This window comes from Coregonus clupeaformis, chromosome 21, assembly GCF_020615455.1.
Source record: "Coregonus clupeaformis isolate EN_2021a chromosome 21, ASM2061545v1, whole genome shotgun sequence".
NCBI classification, from domain to species: domain Eukaryota; kingdom Metazoa; phylum Chordata; class Actinopteri; order Salmoniformes; family Salmonidae; genus Coregonus; species Coregonus clupeaformis.
Genome location: NC_059212.1, coordinates 54,814,514 through 54,833,099, shown reverse-complemented (window position 1 = coordinate 54,833,099; position 18,586 = coordinate 54,814,514). Strand labels below are relative to the sequence as shown.

At 44.9% G+C, this 18,586-nt stretch overlaps 1 protein-coding gene across 1 annotated transcript in view; it reads right to left on the bottom strand.

The window, feature by feature from the left end:
- Window positions 1-13,447, bottom strand: part of LOC121534463 (supervillin) — a 91,510-nt gene extending 78,063 nt beyond the window's left edge. Inside the window, exon 1 of the mRNA XM_045206056.1 lies at window positions 13,043-13,447. Within this exon, the coding sequence (XP_045061991.1) occupies window positions 13,043-13,058 (16 nt within the window). The 5' untranslated portion in view covers window positions 13,059-13,447. The remainder of the gene's footprint in view (window positions 1-13,042) is intronic.
- Between the last annotated feature and the right edge of the window lie 5,139 nt (window positions 13,448-18,586).

Genomic DNA, 18,586 nt, shown 5'->3' with positions numbered 1-18,586 from the left:
AGGCAAGAAGGGCCTTCTATGCCATCAAAAGGAACATGAAATCCGACATACCAATTAATATCTGGCTAAAAATACTTGAATCAGTTATAGAACCCCATTGCCCTTTATGGTTGTGAGGTCTGGGGTCCGCTCACCAACCAATAATTCACAAAATGGGACAAACACCAAACTTGAGACTCTGCATGCAGAATTCTGCAAAAATATCCTAAGTGTACAACGAAAAACACAAAATAATGCATGCAGCGCAAAATTAGGCCGATACCCACTAATTATCAAAATCCAGAAAAGAGCCGTTAAATTCTATAACCACTTAAAATGAAGCGATTCCCAAACCTTCCATAACAAAGCCATCACCTACAGAGAGATTAACTTGGAGAAGAGTCCCCTACGTAAGCTGGTCCTGGGGCTCTGTTCACAAACACAAATAGACCCCACAGAGCACCAGGACAACACCACATTTAGACCCAATCAAATCATGTGAAAACAAAAAGAGAATTACTTGACACATTGTAAAGAATTAACAAAAAAACAGAGCAAACTAGAATGCTATTTGGCCCTAAACAGAGAGTACACAGTGGCAGAATACCTGACCACTGTGACTGACCCAAACTTAAGGAAAGCTTTGACTATGTACAGACTCAGTGAGCATAGCCTTGCTATTGAAAAAGGCCGCCGTAGGCAGACCTGGCTCTCAAGAGAAGACAGGCTATGTGCACACTTCCCACAAAATGAGGTGGAAACTGAGCTGCACTTCCTAACTTCCTGCCAAATGTATGACCATATTAGAGACACATATTTCCCTCACATTACACAGATCCACAAAGAATTAGAAAACAAACCCAATTTTGATAAACTCTCATATCTACTGGGTGAAATACCACAGTGTGCCATCACAGCAGCAAGATTTGTGACCTGTTGCCACAAGAAAAGGGCAACCAGTGAAGAACAAACACCATTGTAAATACAACCCATATTTATATTTATTTATTTTCCCATTTGTACTTTAACTATTTGCAAATTGTTACAACACTGTATATATACATAATTTATTATTTTGGAACTTCTTAGTGTAATGTTTACTGTTAATATGTATTGTTTATTTCACTTTTGTTTACTATCTACTTCACTTGCTTTGGCAATGTTAACATATGTTTCCCATGCCAATAAAGCCCTTAAAATGAAATTGAATTGAATTGAGAGAGCAGAGGGCAAGGAGAGAGAGAGAGTGCAGGGAGAGAGAGCAGAGGGCAGTGAGAGAGGGCAGAGGGCAGGGAGAGAGGGCAGAGGGCAGCGAGACAGGGCAGAGGGCAGAGAGAGAGAAAGAGAGAGCAGACGGCAGGGAGAGAGAGCAGAGGGCAGTGAGAGAGGGCAGAGGGCAGGGAGAATGAGCAGAGGACAGGGAGAGAGAGCAGAGGGCAGGGAGAGAGAGCAGAGGGCAGGGAGAGAGGGCAGAGGGCAGGGAGAGAGAGAAGGCAGAGAGAGCAGAGAGAGAGCAGAGAGAGAGAGTAGAGAGAGAGAGAGAGAGAGAGAGAGAGAGAGAGAGGGATGGAGAGAGAGAGAGAGAGAGAGGGAGGGAGAGAGAGAGAGAGAGAGAGAGAGAGAGAGAGAGAGAGAGAGAGAGAGAGAGAGGGGGATGAGAGAGAGAGAGAGAGAGAGAGAGAGAGAGAGAGAGAGAGAGAGAGAGAGAGAGAGGGATGGAGAGAGAGAGAGATAGAGAGATAGAGAGAGAGAGAGAGAGATGGAGAGAGAGAGAGAGAGAGAGAGAGAGAGAGAGAGAGAGAGAGAGAGAGAGAGAGAGAGAGAGAGAGAGAGAGAGAGAGAGAGAGAGAGAGAGAGAGAGAGAGAGAGAGAGAGAGAGAGAGAGAGAGAGAGAGAGAGAGAGAGAGAGAGAGAGAGAGAGAGAGAGAGAGAGAGAGAGAGAGAGAGAGAGAGAGAGAGAGAGAGAGAGAGAGAGAGAGAGAGAGAGAGAGAGAGAGAGAGAGAGAGAGAGAGAGAGAGAGAGAGAGAGAGGGAGAGAGAGAGAGAGAGAGAGAGAGAGAGAGAGAGAGAGAGAGAGAGAGAGAGAGAGGGATGGAGAGAGAGAGAGAGAGAGCAGACAGGGACAGAGAAGAATCCTCTTGATGAATGATATGTTAATGAGTTACATTACTGTTATAGTGTTAGTAGTCAATACCCCAGAATCTAACTGCTTTGGAAACAGACAGTGAATTAAGAAGATCAACACTGGGTAGCATCCCAAATGGCACCCTATGAGCTCGGTCAAAAGTAGTGCACTATGTAGGGAATAGAGTGCCATTTGGAACAAAGCCTAGGTTCCATAATCAGCAGGGATTTACAGCAGACCAGTGTCGATTCCAGGCAAATTAGACCTAGCCTACTGTTGTACACACTAGGAGAGTTAATGGAGACTCACTGCAGAACACAACACAGTACTAAGGCTTTACAATGAACACAAAAAACAAAAAATAATGTTTAATGTTTAACTCTGCACTTCCCAACTTACAGTCAGAGTACCATTTAACACACACACACACACCTCACCTTTCACACACACCTCACCCTTCACACACACCTCACCCTTCACGCACACCTCACCCTTCACGCACACCTCAGTCTTCACACACACCTCAGCCTTCACACACACCTCAGCCTTCACACACACCTCAGCCTTCACACACGCCTCACCCTTCACACACACCTCACCTTTCACAAACGCCTCAAGCCTCACCCTTCACAGATGCCTCAGTTTTCAAACACGCCTCAGCCTTCACAAACGCCTCACGCCTCACCCTTCACACACGCCTCACTCTTCATGCACACCTCACCCTTCACACACCTCAGCCTTCACGTACGCCTCACCCCTTCACACACACCCCACCCTTCACGCACGCCTCACCCTTCACACACACCTCAGCCTTCACGCACGCCTCACCCCTTCACGCACGCCTCACCCTTGGCCATCCCCAGTCCGACCCTCTCCACTCCCAGTAGACATCCCCAATAAGGCAACGTGTTAGCTGAGTGGCTGCCCTGACGGCAGGAGTGTGTGTGTGTGTGTTCTTCCTCCCACTCCCTCACCTTCCTGGCAACCACCACAGCAACCAACATGATCCTGTCGAGCCCCACCTTCCTCCCCAAGCACCTCTTCCTGGATGGCCGCAACAGCCACCCACACAAATGTACAATTTCAAAACAGACGTCAGTCCCAATGCACACGGGGGGCTTCTTCTTTAAAAATAAGTGGCTGAATGTAACCTCTAACATAGGCTGTGTATCCTCTCACCAGACCACAATGCTGCTTAGTTACCAAAATAAACAAGGACACACGTGATGGGACAGGCTGGTGTGTGAACAGCACATGACTAGTGTGGGTATGGCCAGGTTATAATAATAATAATATGCCATTTAGCAGACGCTTTTATCCAAAGCGACTTACAGTCATGCGTGCATACATTTTTTTTTGTGTATGGGTGGTCCCGGGGATCGAACCCACTACCTTGGCGTTACAAGCGCCGTGCTCTACCAGCTGAGCTACAGAGAACCAGTGGGGTTAAGTGGGGTGCAGACCTGAAGCTAGGGCCAGCAGGGACAGACTAAATTGGGTGTTTTTATGCAAAACTATCATTATTTGGCTAATTTGGGGGCCTCAAGGAAAAAATGGTCCGTTGTGTCAGAAATACAGGGATTTCTGTCCCTGGTCATATTCGCAGTAAGTGTGGTGAGCTACAGGATTAGCCACTCACTCTGACCGCGGCTCCAGCTCCTGCCCTGACTTTCACCTCATAAACCACAGCTGTTCAGTCGGATCTCACATCTCCTCCATGTTGTCTAATTAACCCACATCGTCTTGTGCTCTGCTCCCCAACACCCCTCTCTCTGAACGTAACAGTGTACAGTGCAATCGGAAACATTACACAGGGACAAAAGTATGTATTTTTGTACTGGTGTAGATGGTGTTTATGATAGTGTACTAATTTAGACGACAGCTGATCAGGCTCACGTGCTGCCTCTATGAGTTGGCTAGGAGCTTGTTATTGCACATTCACAATAAAGATTTAACCTTTGTAGGTCTCAGAGGGTTGTAAGCTAAGACCAATATTATTGATAGTGTTCTCCTCGCGTGTAATCCGATGCTATGCCAAATGAGAGATAGGGTCAGTCTGTAACCCTAAATAACCTTGGTCGGATTACCTTTAGCCTATGTCCATCATTAGGTGACAACAGTGTTGACTGGTCTAGGCCTAGATGGTGGCGTTAATGTTGTGGTAGTTTAAAGCAGCCATCAGCCAGTCAGCTGTGGTTCACATTCTGTCTGTAGGACTTGGCAAGGAGACTGTTGCACAACTGCTGACCTTTATAGGTGTCTAAGGGATGCAATATTATTTATTTATCTTTGTGCAATACTTAAGGACAGATATGGTCAGTATGAACTTAGTCAGATTGTCATTACGCTGCGTGTGTGTGAGTGTGTGTGTGTGTGTGTGTGAGTGTGTGTGTGTGTGTGTGTGTGTGTGTGTGTGCCACAATGCTGAATCATCCATCATGGCTAAGCACATTTGAAGAACAGCAGCTTCCCTGAACACATCACACCCCTCTGCTCCGAAAGCCTGTCCTCTCTCTTGTTGATGATCCACAGAACTCCTCAGTGCGTCTCTCCTCCTCTCTACCACTCAGTCCTCCACTAACCTATACCATATAAGACCAGGGAGAATCCTGCCCCGACGGCACCCAAAATGCCATCTCCCAATGATGCAAGCCAGAGAGAGTGCAGGAACGTGGTTCTCCTTTGGATGCCAGAGTAAACATTCTGAAGGAGTAAGATGGGCCTCTGGCTGGCCTCTGGCTGGCTGTGTGGAGCTGTCCTGAACAGGCTCAGCTCAGAGCAGCAGCCTGGCTGGAGCGCAATGTTAACCTAAACACACATCTTGGGCCTTAGCTGAGCCTACCTGGCTGGCTGGCTGGCTGGCTGCCACTGTCTCCTAATAAAGGCAGAATGGAGAGACAGCCGGCCAGGGTAGGGTAAGGCCTGTTACTAAGGGGAGGATGGGGTACAGGTAAAGTACTAAGGGGAGGATGGGGTACAGGTAAAGTACTAAGGGGAGGATGGGGTACAGGTAAAGTACTAAGGGGAGGATGGGGTACAGGTAAAGTACTAAGGGGAGGATGGGGTACAGGTAAAGTACTAAGGGGAGGATGGGGTACAGGTAAAGTACTAAGGGGAGGATGGGGTACAGGTAAAGTACTAAGGGGAGGATGGGGTACAGGTAAAGTAAGATTACTAAGGGGAGGAGGGGGTACAGATAAAGTAAGGTTGTTACTTAAGGAGATGTGAGCAATTTACCAAGGTAGAGTCTTGGTTTTTGGTATTGGTCCTGTTTCCATGTGACTGTGTAATCCCCCTCAGGTGCTTACTGAGAATATGGAAGATACCACCACTCTATCTGGCCTGAGCCTTTTTGCTACTATAGGAGATATACAATGCCTTGGGGGATATCATCCCCCTTGGCGTTTTTCCTATTTTGCTGCATTTCAACCTCTAATTTAAATGCAAAGCTCCACAGCGGAGATTGGAGTATCTGTCCATGGGACCACTTTAAGCCGTACACTACACAGAGCTGGGCTTTACGGACGAGTGGCCAGAAAAAAGCCATTGCTTAAAGAAAAACATAAGCAAACACGTTTGGTGTTCGCCAAAAGCCATGTGGGAGACTCCCCAAACATATGGAAGAAGGTACTCTGGTCAGATGAGACTAAAATTGAGCTTTTTGGCCATCAAGGAAAACGCTATGTCTGGCGCAAACCCAAAACCTCTCATCACCCCGAGAACACCATCCCATAGTGAAGCATTGTGGTGGCAGCATCATGCTGTAGGGATGTTTTTCATCGGCAAGGACTGGGAAACTGGTCAGAATTTAAGGAATGATGGATGGCGCTAAATACAGGGAAATTCTTGAGGGAAACCTGTTTCAGTCTTCCAGAGATTTGAGACTGGGACGGAGGTTCACCTTCCAGCAGGACAATTACCCTATGCATACTGCTAAAGCAACACTCAAGTGGTTTAAGGGGAAACATTTAAATGTCTTGGAATGGCCTAATCAAAGCCCAGACCTCAATCCAATTGAGAATCTGTGGTATGACATAAAAGATTGCTGTACACCAGCGGAACCCATCCAACTTGAAGGACCTGGAGCAGTTTTGCCTTGAAGAATGGGCAAATATCCCAGTGGCTAGATGTGCCAAGCTTATAGAAACATACCTCAAGAGACTTGCAGCTGTAATTGCTGCAAAAGGTGGCTCTCAAAGTATTGACTTTGAGGGGGTGAATAGTTATGCACGCTCAAGTTTCTTTTTTTTCTTTTTTTTTTCTTGTTTGTTTCACAATAAAATATATTTTGCATCTTCAAAGTGGTAGGCATGTTGTGTAAATCAAATTATACAAATCACCCCAAAATCCATTTTAATTCCAGGTTGTAAGGCAACAAAATAGGAAAAATGCTAAGGGGGGTGAATACTTTGAACTGAGTGTTCAAAACATAAGGATCACTTTCCTAATATTGAGTTGCACCCCCTTTTGCCCTCAGAACAGCCTCAATTCGTCGGGGCATGGACTCTACAAGGTGTCGAAAGCGTTCCACAGGGATGTTGGCCCATGTTGACTCCAATGCTTTCCACAGTTGTGTAAAGTTGTCCTTTGGGTGGTGGACCATTCTTGATACACACAGGAAACTGTTTAACATGGAAAAACTCAGCAGTGTTGCAGTTCTTGGCACACTCAAACCAGTGTGCCTGGCACCTACTACCATACCCCATTCGAAGGCACTGGAAAGTATTCAGACCCCTTGACTTTTTCCACATTTTGTTACGTTACAGCCTTAATCTAAAATGGATTAAAACAAAATCCTCAGCAATCTACACACAATACCCCATAATGACGTAGCGAAAACAGGTTTTTGCAAATGTATTGAAAATAAAAAACAGAAATACCTTATTTACATAAGTATTCAGACCTTTTGCTATGAGACTCGAAATTGAGCTCAGGTGCATCCTGTTTCCATTGATCATCCTTTAGATGTTTCTACAACTTGATTGGAGTCCACCTGTGGTTAATTCTATTGATTGGACATGATTTGGAAAGGCACACACCTGTCTATACAAGGTCCCACAGTTGACAGTGCGTGTCAGAGCAAAAACCAAGCCACGAGGTCGAAGGAATTGTCCGTAGAGCTCCGAGACAGCATTGTGTCGAGGCACAGATCTGGGGAAGGGTACCAAAAAATATCTGCAGCATTGAAGGTCCCCAAGAACACAGTGGCCTCCATCATTCTTAAATGGAAGATGTTTGGAACCACCAAGACTCTTCCTAGAGCTGTCCGCACGGCCAAACTGAGCAATCGGGGGAGAAGGGCCTTGCTCAGGGAGGTGACCAAGAACCCAATGGTCAATCCGACAGAGCTCTAGAGTTCCTCTATGGAGATGGGAGAACCTTCCAGAAGGACAACCATCTCTGCAGCGCTCCACCAATCAGGCCTTTATGGTAGAGTTGCCAGACGGAAACCACTCCTCAGCAAAAGGCACATGACAGCCCGCGCTTGGAGTTTGCCAAAAGGCACCTAAAGACTCTCAGACCATGAGAAACAAGATTCTCTAGTCTGATGAAACCAATATTAAACTATTTGGCCTGAATGCCAAGCATCACGTCTGGAGGAAACCAGGCACCATCCCTATGGTGAAGCATGGTGGTGGCAGCATCATGCTGTGGGGATGTTTTTCAGCGCAGGGACTGGGAGACTAGTCAGGATCGAGGCAAAGATGAATGGAGCACAGAGTACAGAGAGATCCTTCATGAAAATCTGCTCCAGAGTGCTCAGGACCTCAGACTGGGGTGAAGGTTCACCTTCCAACAGGACAATGACACTAAGCACACAGCCAAGACAATGCACAAGTGGCTTCAGGACAAGTCTCTGAATGTCCTTGAGTGGCCCAGCCCGGACTTAAACCCGATCGAACATCTCTGGAGAGACCTGAAAATAGCAGTGCAGCAACGCTCCCCATCCAACCTGACAGAGCTTGAGAGGATCTGCAGAGAAGAATGGGAGAAACTCCCCAAAAACAAATATTCACCCTCTGAATGGCACACATACACAAACGATGTCTCAATTGTCTCAATGCTTAAAATTCCTTCTTTAACCTGTCTCCTCCCCTTCATCTACACTGATCGAAGTGGATTTAACAAGTGACATCAATAAGGGATCATAACGTTCCCCTGGATTCACCTGGTCAGTCTATGTCATGGAAAGAGCAGGTGTTCATAATGTTTTGTACACTGAGTAAACTCTACAGTACATCAACATGCCATGGCGATTTTGTAGAGCACATCTACAACAGCTCTTCATCATGTGGAGGTTTCAAGGCCACGGTGCTTAAGAAATCAGCATAATAGAGTCCATCTCTGACATGCGAACGTCCTCAATCAGATGAGGCTGGTGGGTAGAGATATAGGAGGACGAGCTCATTGTAATGCCTGGAATTGAATGGATGGAAAGGTTTCCATGTGTTTGATACCATTGCACTTATTCCATACCAGCCATTAAAATGAGTCGTATCGCCGCCCACCACCTGACATCAATTGATAGTTGTCTATGTGGTTTACGTGAGTAATTCCACTGCAGAGCTTAGTGTTGTGTTTGTGACCACAGGACAGAGTGGAACAAAGAGCCATACTGTTTACCATCGGTTTCCATAGCTGTTGGAAAATACCTACTGCATAGCCGCGGGTGCTGAGGGTGCTGCAACATCCCCTGATGAATCGAAATTTTAAAAAAAACATTTTTATTTTATAAAAAACATTTTCCCCTCCAAATGTGTGAACTAGGCCTTTAATGACTCCTGTATGAGCAGAGAACAACACTCCTCAATGGCAGATAAACAGGCATCTGTGTTACTGGTAACTATTGTAGCATGTCATTGTAGTGAAGACTACCAGTAGAAAGCATAGTACAGTGGGGGAAAAAAGTATTTAGTCAGCCACCAATTGTGCAAGTTCTCCCACTTAAAAAGATGAGAGAAGCCTGTAATTTTCATCATAGGTACACGTCAATTATGACAGACAAATTGAGGAAAAAAAATCCAGAAAATCACATTGTACGATTTTTAATGAATTTATTTGCAAATTATGGTGGAAAATAAGTATTTGGTCACCTACAAACAAGCAAGATTTCTGGCTCTCACAGACCTGTAACTTCTTCTTTAAGAGGCTCCTCTGTCCTCCACTCGTTACCTATATTAATGGCACCTGTTTGAACTTGTTATCAGTATAAAAGACACCTGTTCACAACCTCAAACAGTCACACTCCAAACTCCACTATGGCCAAGACCAAAGAGCTGTCAAAGGACACCAGAAACAAAATTGTAGACCTGCACCAGGCTGGGAAGACTGAATCTGCAATAGGTAAGCAGCTTGGTTTGAAGAAATCAACTGTGGGAGCAATTATTAGGAAATGGAAGACATACAAGACCACTGATAATCTCCCTCGATCTGGGGCTCCATGCAAGATCTCACCCCGTGGGGTCAAAATGATCACAAGAACGGTGAGCAAAAATCCCAGAACCACACGGGGGGACCTAGTGAATGACCTGCAGAGAGCTGGGACCAAAGTAACAAAGCCTACCATCAGTAACACACTTCGGCGCCAGGGACTCAAATCCTGCAGTGCCAGACGTGTCCCCCTGCTTAAGACAGTACATGTCCAGGCCCGTCTGAAGTTTGCTAGAGTGCATTTGGATGATCCAGAAGAGAATTGGGAGAATGTCATATGGTCAGATGAAACCAAAATATGACTTTTTGGTAAAAACTCAACTCGTCGTGTTTGGAGGACAAAGAATGCTGAGTTGCATCCAAAGAACACCATACCTACTGTGAAGCATGGGGGTGGAAACATCATGCTTTGGGGCTGTTTTTCTGCAAAGGGACCAGGACGACTGATCCGTGTAAAGGAAAGAATGAATGGGGCCATGTATCGTGAGATTTTGAGTGAAAACCTCCTTCCATCAGCAAGGGCATTGAAGATGAAACGTGGCTGGGTCTTTCAGCATGACAATGATCCCAAACACACCGCCCGGGCAACGAAGGAGTGGCTTCGTAAGAAGCATTTCAAAGGTCCTGGAGTGGCCTAGCCAGTCTCCAGATCTCAACCCCATAGAAAATCTTTGGAGGGAGTTGAAAGTCCGTGTTGCCCAGCGACAGCCCCAAAACATCACTGCTCTAGAGGAGATCTGCATGGAGGAATGGGCCAAAATACCAGCAACAGTGTGTGAAAACCTTGTGAAGACTTACAGAAAACATTTGACCTGTGTCATTGCCAACAAAGGGTATATAACAAAGTATTGAGAAACTTTTGTTATTGACCAAATACTTATTTTCCACCATCATTTGCAAATAAATTCATAAAAAATCCTACAATGTGATTTTCTGGAATATTTTTCCTCATTTTGTCTGTCATAGTTGACGTGTACCTATGATGAAAATCACAGGCCTCTCTCATCTTTTTAAGTGGGAGAACTTGCAAAATTGGTGGCTGACTAAATACTTTTTTTCCCCACTGTACCTGGTGTACTAAAGCATAGACCTAGTACCTGACCACAGTAATCCATTGAATTGCACACGGTCAAAGGTCAAAGCCTGGAATATGTTCAGTGACCATCCCAATAATCTCTCTTTTCTCCTAAAGTGTGCAAATCTAAAAGCAACCAAAGCTTGTTTACATGTCCTCTTACTGGGCCAGTCAAAGACAACCGTGTGTGTGTGTGTGTGTGTGTCTGTGTGTGATTGTGTGTGTGTTTATGTGCGTGTGCGTTTGTGTGTGTGTGTGTGCGTTTGTGCATTCGTGTGTGCGTGCATGTTTCCTACAGAGGGAGACAGTGTGGTGAAGACAGGGTTAAGCATTCGGGCAGCAGCAGCGGTAAACCTTTTTACTGTGATGGAGGTGACAGTGCAGGACTCTAAACATCCAGCGGCCCCAGTTCCTTCCAGCAGGCCCTCATACTCACTGTCTACGTCCCAAACGGCACACTATTCCCTACATAGTGCACTAGGGCCCTGGTCAAAAGTAGTGCACTATATAGGGAATAGGGTGCCATTTGGGATGCTAAAACAACAAAGACTTGGAGAAATGAAGGCTGGACCCGCTGGACAGCATTGGAACACACACACACACACACACATCGGAACGACACACTGTCCAAACCCATTCCTGCAGCATCTGCTTCATAGCAGCCTTATTCAACTCATCTGATATTAAAACAAATAGTAGGGTTTTCTATGAGGAAAGCAAGGAGGGGGCACACACACACACACACACACACACACACACACACACAGGGTCAAAACAGAGTTTGGTCTTTAGAGCAATGTGATCTATGGTCTGCAGTAGACAGGTGATGCCTCAGTCTTAGCCCCAGGCCAGCATAGTAGAATCTTAGTTTAGTAGAATCAGAGTTTTGGAACCGCCTCTGTTTGGGGCAATGATACACTATTAGAAGTTAAGGTGCTGGAAGAACCATCACAAAAAGGTTCCGGCGGAACCTTTCCAGTTGAAAAAGGTTCCTTGAGGAACCCCTCAGAAAAGGGTCTTTGCAGAACCCCTGTGTACATGTTCAAACCGGAACCTTTTTGTTCAATTTTGAACCTTTTTAACAATATATTGTAGAGCTGGCAGCCTATCAGATTGGAGGTGTGGCTTTCAGATAGTTATTTTAGGTCACCCGTTAGCGTAAATGTCATTCCTGATCATCATGTTAACTTTGTACACCGCAAATAAAAAATGTCCTTCAATATTTATGCATATTACATATTCTAATATAATATTAACTTTGCTGATAACATACAGTAACAAAGTGGTTAACTATTCCAACTTTGGGATTTGCATAGGCTCCTGAGGAGCTTCTACACCTCTAGGCTCCTGGGGAGCTTCTACACCTCTGTTAACCTCATTGAAGCGACAAAACTGTCAGTGTTCAACGACGACAATACAACAGAACAGATTAACAGGAATGACTTTTACTCTCACGGGAGGCCCAAAAAGTATATATATCGTAAAGACACGCCCCTACTAAGCAAAGCCTCCACTCCAGGGTTCCTCCAGGAACCCGTTGCTACATTGAACCATTAAAGGTTCCTCCAAGAACCCCTCAACTAACCGAAGGTGCAAATACAGTATGAACCACTGACTAGCAATGGTTCCTTGAGGAACTCCAGGGGTTCCTTGAGGATCTCCACGGTTCCTCGAGTCACCACTAATTCTAAGAGCATAGAGCATGTGGAGCAGAGCCCTAGGCCTGTTGTCAGTAGGGAGATATAAGCTGACAACATTACATTTGTTAGTTTTATATGATGCCCCGCTCCTGTGTAACCTCGCACAGGAACTAGGCTAAACCACTGATGTCACGTAAGATAATTGATTGAATTACAGCGGAGTTTGTTGTCTTTAGTCTACTGGAGCAGATGGCAGTATTGTCTCTATTTAAAAGCACTGCATACTTTGGCGATGTTACATAAACTAAATGGTAGAGCACTTCAATTCGACTTATATCAACATCACGGCCCGGGATTTGCATTTTGTGTCACATTCAATGAAGAGGTGTGCATACTGTACATCCTATGAATGATGCGATCCATATCTAAATCATATACATACACCTCAACATTGACAGATGAATGAATATGACCAACTACTAGACTAGCAAGTCTTCAGTAAACAAAAGGAGGACTGAAGGTCAGGGCCGGACTAATGCATTTCGGGCCCCGGTGCACCTACCTCCAGGGGCCCCTCGAAAATTGTGCAGTTTTAAAGCAAATGTTCTGCTATTCTACACATTTTGCCATTGCTTATGATGTGTTAATATGCTATTTGGGGGCCCCCCGACCTCCAGGCCCCCCTCCCCAAAAAATAACATAATTGTTTGTATTTTTTGGTTGGGGGCCCACAGTGCATGTACCCTACGTGCCTGTTCGGTAATCAAGCCCTGATGAAGGTAATGCACTTACTTTTCCTTGGTTTCATCTACATTCAATCTCTCAGCATGAGATTGAGAGGGTGGTGCAACACCACAATAGTGAAGTCCACCTGTACTGAAAAATAACAGTTCAGGGTTTTGAAGCCAAGGAAGGAAAATACTATTATTTGTCCAGCAGGGGGCCAGGAGTCTGGTCAGTGGTGAGCAGGCTGGAGGTACAGGAGGTGCAGGTGGGACAGGGTTACGGTCCACACCTTTCCAAAGCGGCACCAGGATCCAGCCTCATCCAAGATGGAGAAGATAGCTTCAGCAGCCAACAATTATAGAACAGTGCTTTCCAGACCACTCTGGAGAGACTACTCTGGAGAGAGCTGGGACAAATAAATCAGTCCAGGAATGAGAGACAGGAGAGAAAAGATGAGAGGGGAAGAGAGGGGTAAAGAGAGGGGACAGGGAATGGGGTGAGGGAGGGAGTGAGAGAGGAGGAGGAGAGAGAAAATAAACAGGGATGCAAAAAAAAATAAGCAGGTGGTTCTGTTCTTCAAACTATTCAAAAAGTTCTACGTTCCTCAGATTCCACTTTAAGATAGTCCAACAATCCATTCACCGATCCGCTGTCCCTGCCTGCCGGATTTTCAACATGTCCGTTCTAACTAACCACTAACATTAGGCCCCTGACAGTCTCTGAGAGAGAGAGGCCGGCTTTGCGCACTTTCGTGACTGTGCTGAGGAGGGACTGTGTGCCAAAAGTGGCGTGGTGGTAACCTCATACAGGAGCAACCATGTATGGGCTGAAGAGAGGAGCTTTGATAGCAGGGAATCTGCCATAAATAGCCAGGGAGAAGTCTAGCTCAGAGGGAGAGAGGGATCAAATCAGCTGTTAGAACAACAATCCGGTCCTACCACTGCAGCTCCAGCAGTCCACACACACAGGGCTCCACTTCCACCACTCTGGGAAGAGCAGGGGCATCTAATGCCAACTCACCACCATATATCTACACTGAGTATACCAAACATTAGGAACACAGGGTGTCGAAAGCGTTCCACAGGGATACTGGCCCATGTTGACTCCAATGCCTCCCACAGTTGTGTCAAGTCGGCTAGATGTCATTTGGGTGGTGGACCATTCTTGATACACACGGGAAACTGTTGAGCGTGAAAAACTCAGCAGTGTTGCAGTTCTTGACACAAACCGGTGCGCCTGGCACCTACTACCATACCCCAGTCAAAGGCACTTAAATATTTTGTCTAGCCAGTTCACCCTCAGGATGGCACACATACACAATCCATGTCTCAATTATCTCAAGGCTTTAAAAATCCTTCTTTAACCTGTCTCCTCCCCTTCGTCTACACTGATTGAAGTGGATTTAACAAGTGACATCATTAAGGGATCATAGCTTTCACCTGGATTCACCTGGTCAGTCTGTGTCATGGAAAGAGCAGGTGTTCCTAATGTTTTGTGCACTCAGTGTATAACACAAAGGAGTGCAGCAGACATATGGGGTGTTTCTCTACGGAACAATAAAAAGCAAGAGCTGCTGACTAACAGAAAAAGCAGATTTGTGACAAAAGAATACCAAGTTGTAGACACACTCTTTACTTCCAATGATGATTTGGTATCACCAAGGTTTGGGCACAAACAGTGCATTCCTTTACAGAACACAACAACACTGACTAGAAACTCAGACTGGTCAAGATTAGAGCCATAGATTTAGAGAGTTGGGACCACAGAGGTCCTACTGAATTCGAAGTCCTAATTGTATGGCTGGGACCATGGTTTGTACATTGAGGTTTCATCATTATGATGCATTTACATGAAACTTAACAATTCTATGGCAGCCATGTTAGCACCGCATTTACATTACATGGGGAATATTTTAATAATGCAATGTAACTGAATGTCTAGAATTAGAACAATATTCAACATTCTAAAAGTTGGCACAACTCTTCTGTTCTATGCATCTTTAAACATGAACCTGACCGTCTGCCCGTAATATTTTATGAGGGCAGTAGATGTGTGAGAATGTGAGACCCCACAGGATAGCTAGCTCCAGTGTTGTTTATGCAAGGGTTTTGATTACCCAGAAGTGTCTGTAGAGTGCTCATACCTCGGGGGTAAATATTTATCAAAAGCCCAGGCCATAATAAATGTTTTTTAAGATCGAAGAAGCTCGAACACAACGTTTGGCACTTTGTTTCAATGTCTATAGTCTATATCTGCATATCACATGTACTGTGTTCATATGGGTATGAGCAGTATATACTCAGTTTATTAGGTACACCACCCCGTTCATGAAAATGTATCGCTCCTACAGTCAGTGAGTCACGTGGCAGTGGCTTGCTATAAAAAGCAGGCAGACAGGCATCGAGTCATTCAGTTACTGTTCGACTGAACGTTAGAATGGGCAGAACGAGTGACCTAAGCAACTTTGAGCGTGGTATGATCGTCGGTGCCAGGGGTGCCGGTTCCAGTATCTCAGAAACGACTGCCCTTCTGGGCCTTTCACGCACGACAGTGTCTAGGGTTTAACGAGAATGGTGCGACAAACAAAAAACATCCAGTCAGCGACACTCCTGTGTGCGAAAACAGCTTTGTTGATGAGAGAGTTCGAAGGAGAATGGCAAGAATCGTGCAAGCTAACAGGCGGGCCACAAACAGACAAATAACGGTGCATTACAACAGCAGTGTGCAGAACGGCATCTCGGAACGCACAACTCGTCGATCTTTGTCACGGATGGGCTATTGCAGCAGATGACCACACCGGGTTCCACTCCTATCAGATAAAAACAAGAAGAAGCGGCTCCAATGGGCACGCGATCACCAACAGATTAAAAAGTACCTTAGTACCATAGCAGTTCAAATGTAATGCATTACAACAACCCTTAGTTCTACCCTATAGCAGAATCGAATCTCAATACAAATAGAATTGTGGTGCGTGAAGAATCACAATGTATATCGTATCGTGACCTATATATCTTAATATGGATCATATCGTGAAGTCCCTGCCAAAACCCAGCCCTATAGAACATACACATAAGAGTCAGAGACAGAAGGCAGACAGCCCTTGTTGAGACAGCCCCTTGTTAGCTGAGGGAAGGAACACAGACTGTTTTACAAAGTTTGCATCCCAAATCCAAATGGCAACCTATTCCTGGCCTATATAGTGCACTACTTTTGAACAGGGCCCATAGGGAATAGGGTGCCATTTGAGACTGACCCCTTGTTAGCTAAGGGAATAGCTACAGACTGTATGACACAGTCCCTTCTCAGTCCCATGTATTTGTATGTGTCCCAAATTGCACCCGATTTCCTATATAGTGCACTTCTTTTGACCAGAACCCTATGAGACCTGGTCAAAAGTAGTGCATTATATAGTGAATAGGGTGCCATTTGGGACGCAATCATAGTCTCCTCTCCCATGTATTTGGAAGAGATCCATGAGAAGTCAGACGGATTGATAACATGGCGTGCGCTTCCTCCTTCCATAGGTCAGCCAGCTGATGGGTGAAAGGGAGCAGGGTCAGGTTCACAGCAGAACAGAACAGGTCATGCTTTTCAGTTCCTCTGTCACCCAGGCAGTATGATGAACAAATTACTGTCTGTATAAACCCTGCAGTACCTCCAATGTGTTTTATAAATGTTAGTCGCCATCTAGTGGACTAAGACTGCTATTGCATGGCCAGAGCAACATGAGTTCAATTCAAGACCATATAATTCCCCCCCCCCTAATTATTTTACTCTATTATTGCTGAAATGTTGAATGGCCAACAGCAGGCTGCAATCACAGCAAGGTTTTCTACAGAGAATTCATATAATAAAATAAAAATGTAGTGATATACAAGCTGATCTTGGCAGAAATTACAGGTTATCAGTGTTGTGTTCCGAGACCAACTCAAGAGGTACAGTGGATCACTGTTCCAGGGAGACAGTGGATCACTGTTCCAGGGAGACAGTGGATCACTGTTCCAGGGAGACAGTGGATCACTGTTCCAGGGAGACAGTGGATCACTGTTACAGGGAGTCAGTGGATCACATATGGAATGGGTTCAGAGTCTGGGGTGTGGCTCATTCCAAGCCCCTCTCTTTGGGGTTGGGGTAAAGGCAGAGAAATGGAGTGGGTTAGTCTCCAAAGTCAGGGCGCTCCGAACGCTCCACCCCAGACACAGAGGCTGTGAGAAGAGACTAGGAAACGGGCAACTGACTGACAAGATTCTTAAATTCCCCAGCGTCAAGAGTGGATTAACAGGTGTGCTGCTGTAAAAGAATACATGCACTGTTTACACACTGACTGACTGCAGACCTGGAGAATGAGGCAGCTGTGATGGACTGTCAACAGCTGGGTGCACCTACAACATATCTACAACACATTTTCAACACATCTACAACACATCTACAACACATCTACAACACATCTACAACACATCCACAACACATTTACAACACATCTACAACACATTTTCAACACATCTACAGCACATCTACAACACATCTACAACACATTTTCAACACATCTACAACACATCTACAACATATCTACAACACATCTACAACACATATCTATAACACATCTACAACACATCTACAACACATTTTCAACACATCTACAACACATCTACACCACATCTACAACACATCTACAACACATCTACAACACATCTACAACACATTTACAACACATCTACAACACATATTTTCAACACATCTACAACACATCTACAACACATTTACAACACATCTACAACATATCTACAACACATCTACAACATATCTACAACATATCTACCATACATTCAGATACACAGTCTGTGTGTTCCAAATGGCACCTTATTCTCTATTGAGCCGTGGGGCCCTAATCAAAAGTAGTACACTATATATTGAATAGGGTGTCATTTGGGACACAGCCAGAGTTTGCTGAATGTGTAGCTTACCTCCTATAAATCCTGGTACCATTCTAAATATGTCACTAAGTTGCTGCTGAGACAGAGTTGCACAACATAATGTCTGCCGTTCTCAGAGTGGATTTTCAGCATTATCAAGAAGTCCATGCAAGCTGATTTAGTTGAGCCTCAAAGATTAGTATACTGCATCCTATGCCGTGCCTTATAAACTAACCCTACATATTACATGACCTAACTTTGTAAGTCTGAACCATAGTTAAGTTTACCTTATACATGGTTATGGCTATAATCTCTGAACAGCGTAATATCTGTTTTCTGGTTCTTTCAAAGTAGAAAAGCCCGGTACTGTGATATAGCCCACTGGGCAGAAACTGGTTGAGTCAAATCAAATCAAATCCAAATCAAATGTTATTGGTCACATGAATACAACCTTACCGTGAAATGCTTACTTACAAGCCCTTAACCAACAATGCTGTTTTAAGAAAAATAAGAGTTAAGAAAATATTTACTAAATAAACTAAAGTAAAACAAATAAAAGAGCAACAATAAAATAACAATAACGAGGCTATATACAGAGGGTACCGATATCGAGTCAATGTGCGGGGGTACAGGTTAGTCGAGGTAATTGAGGTAATATGTACATGTAGGTGGGGGTAAAGTGATTATTCATAGATAA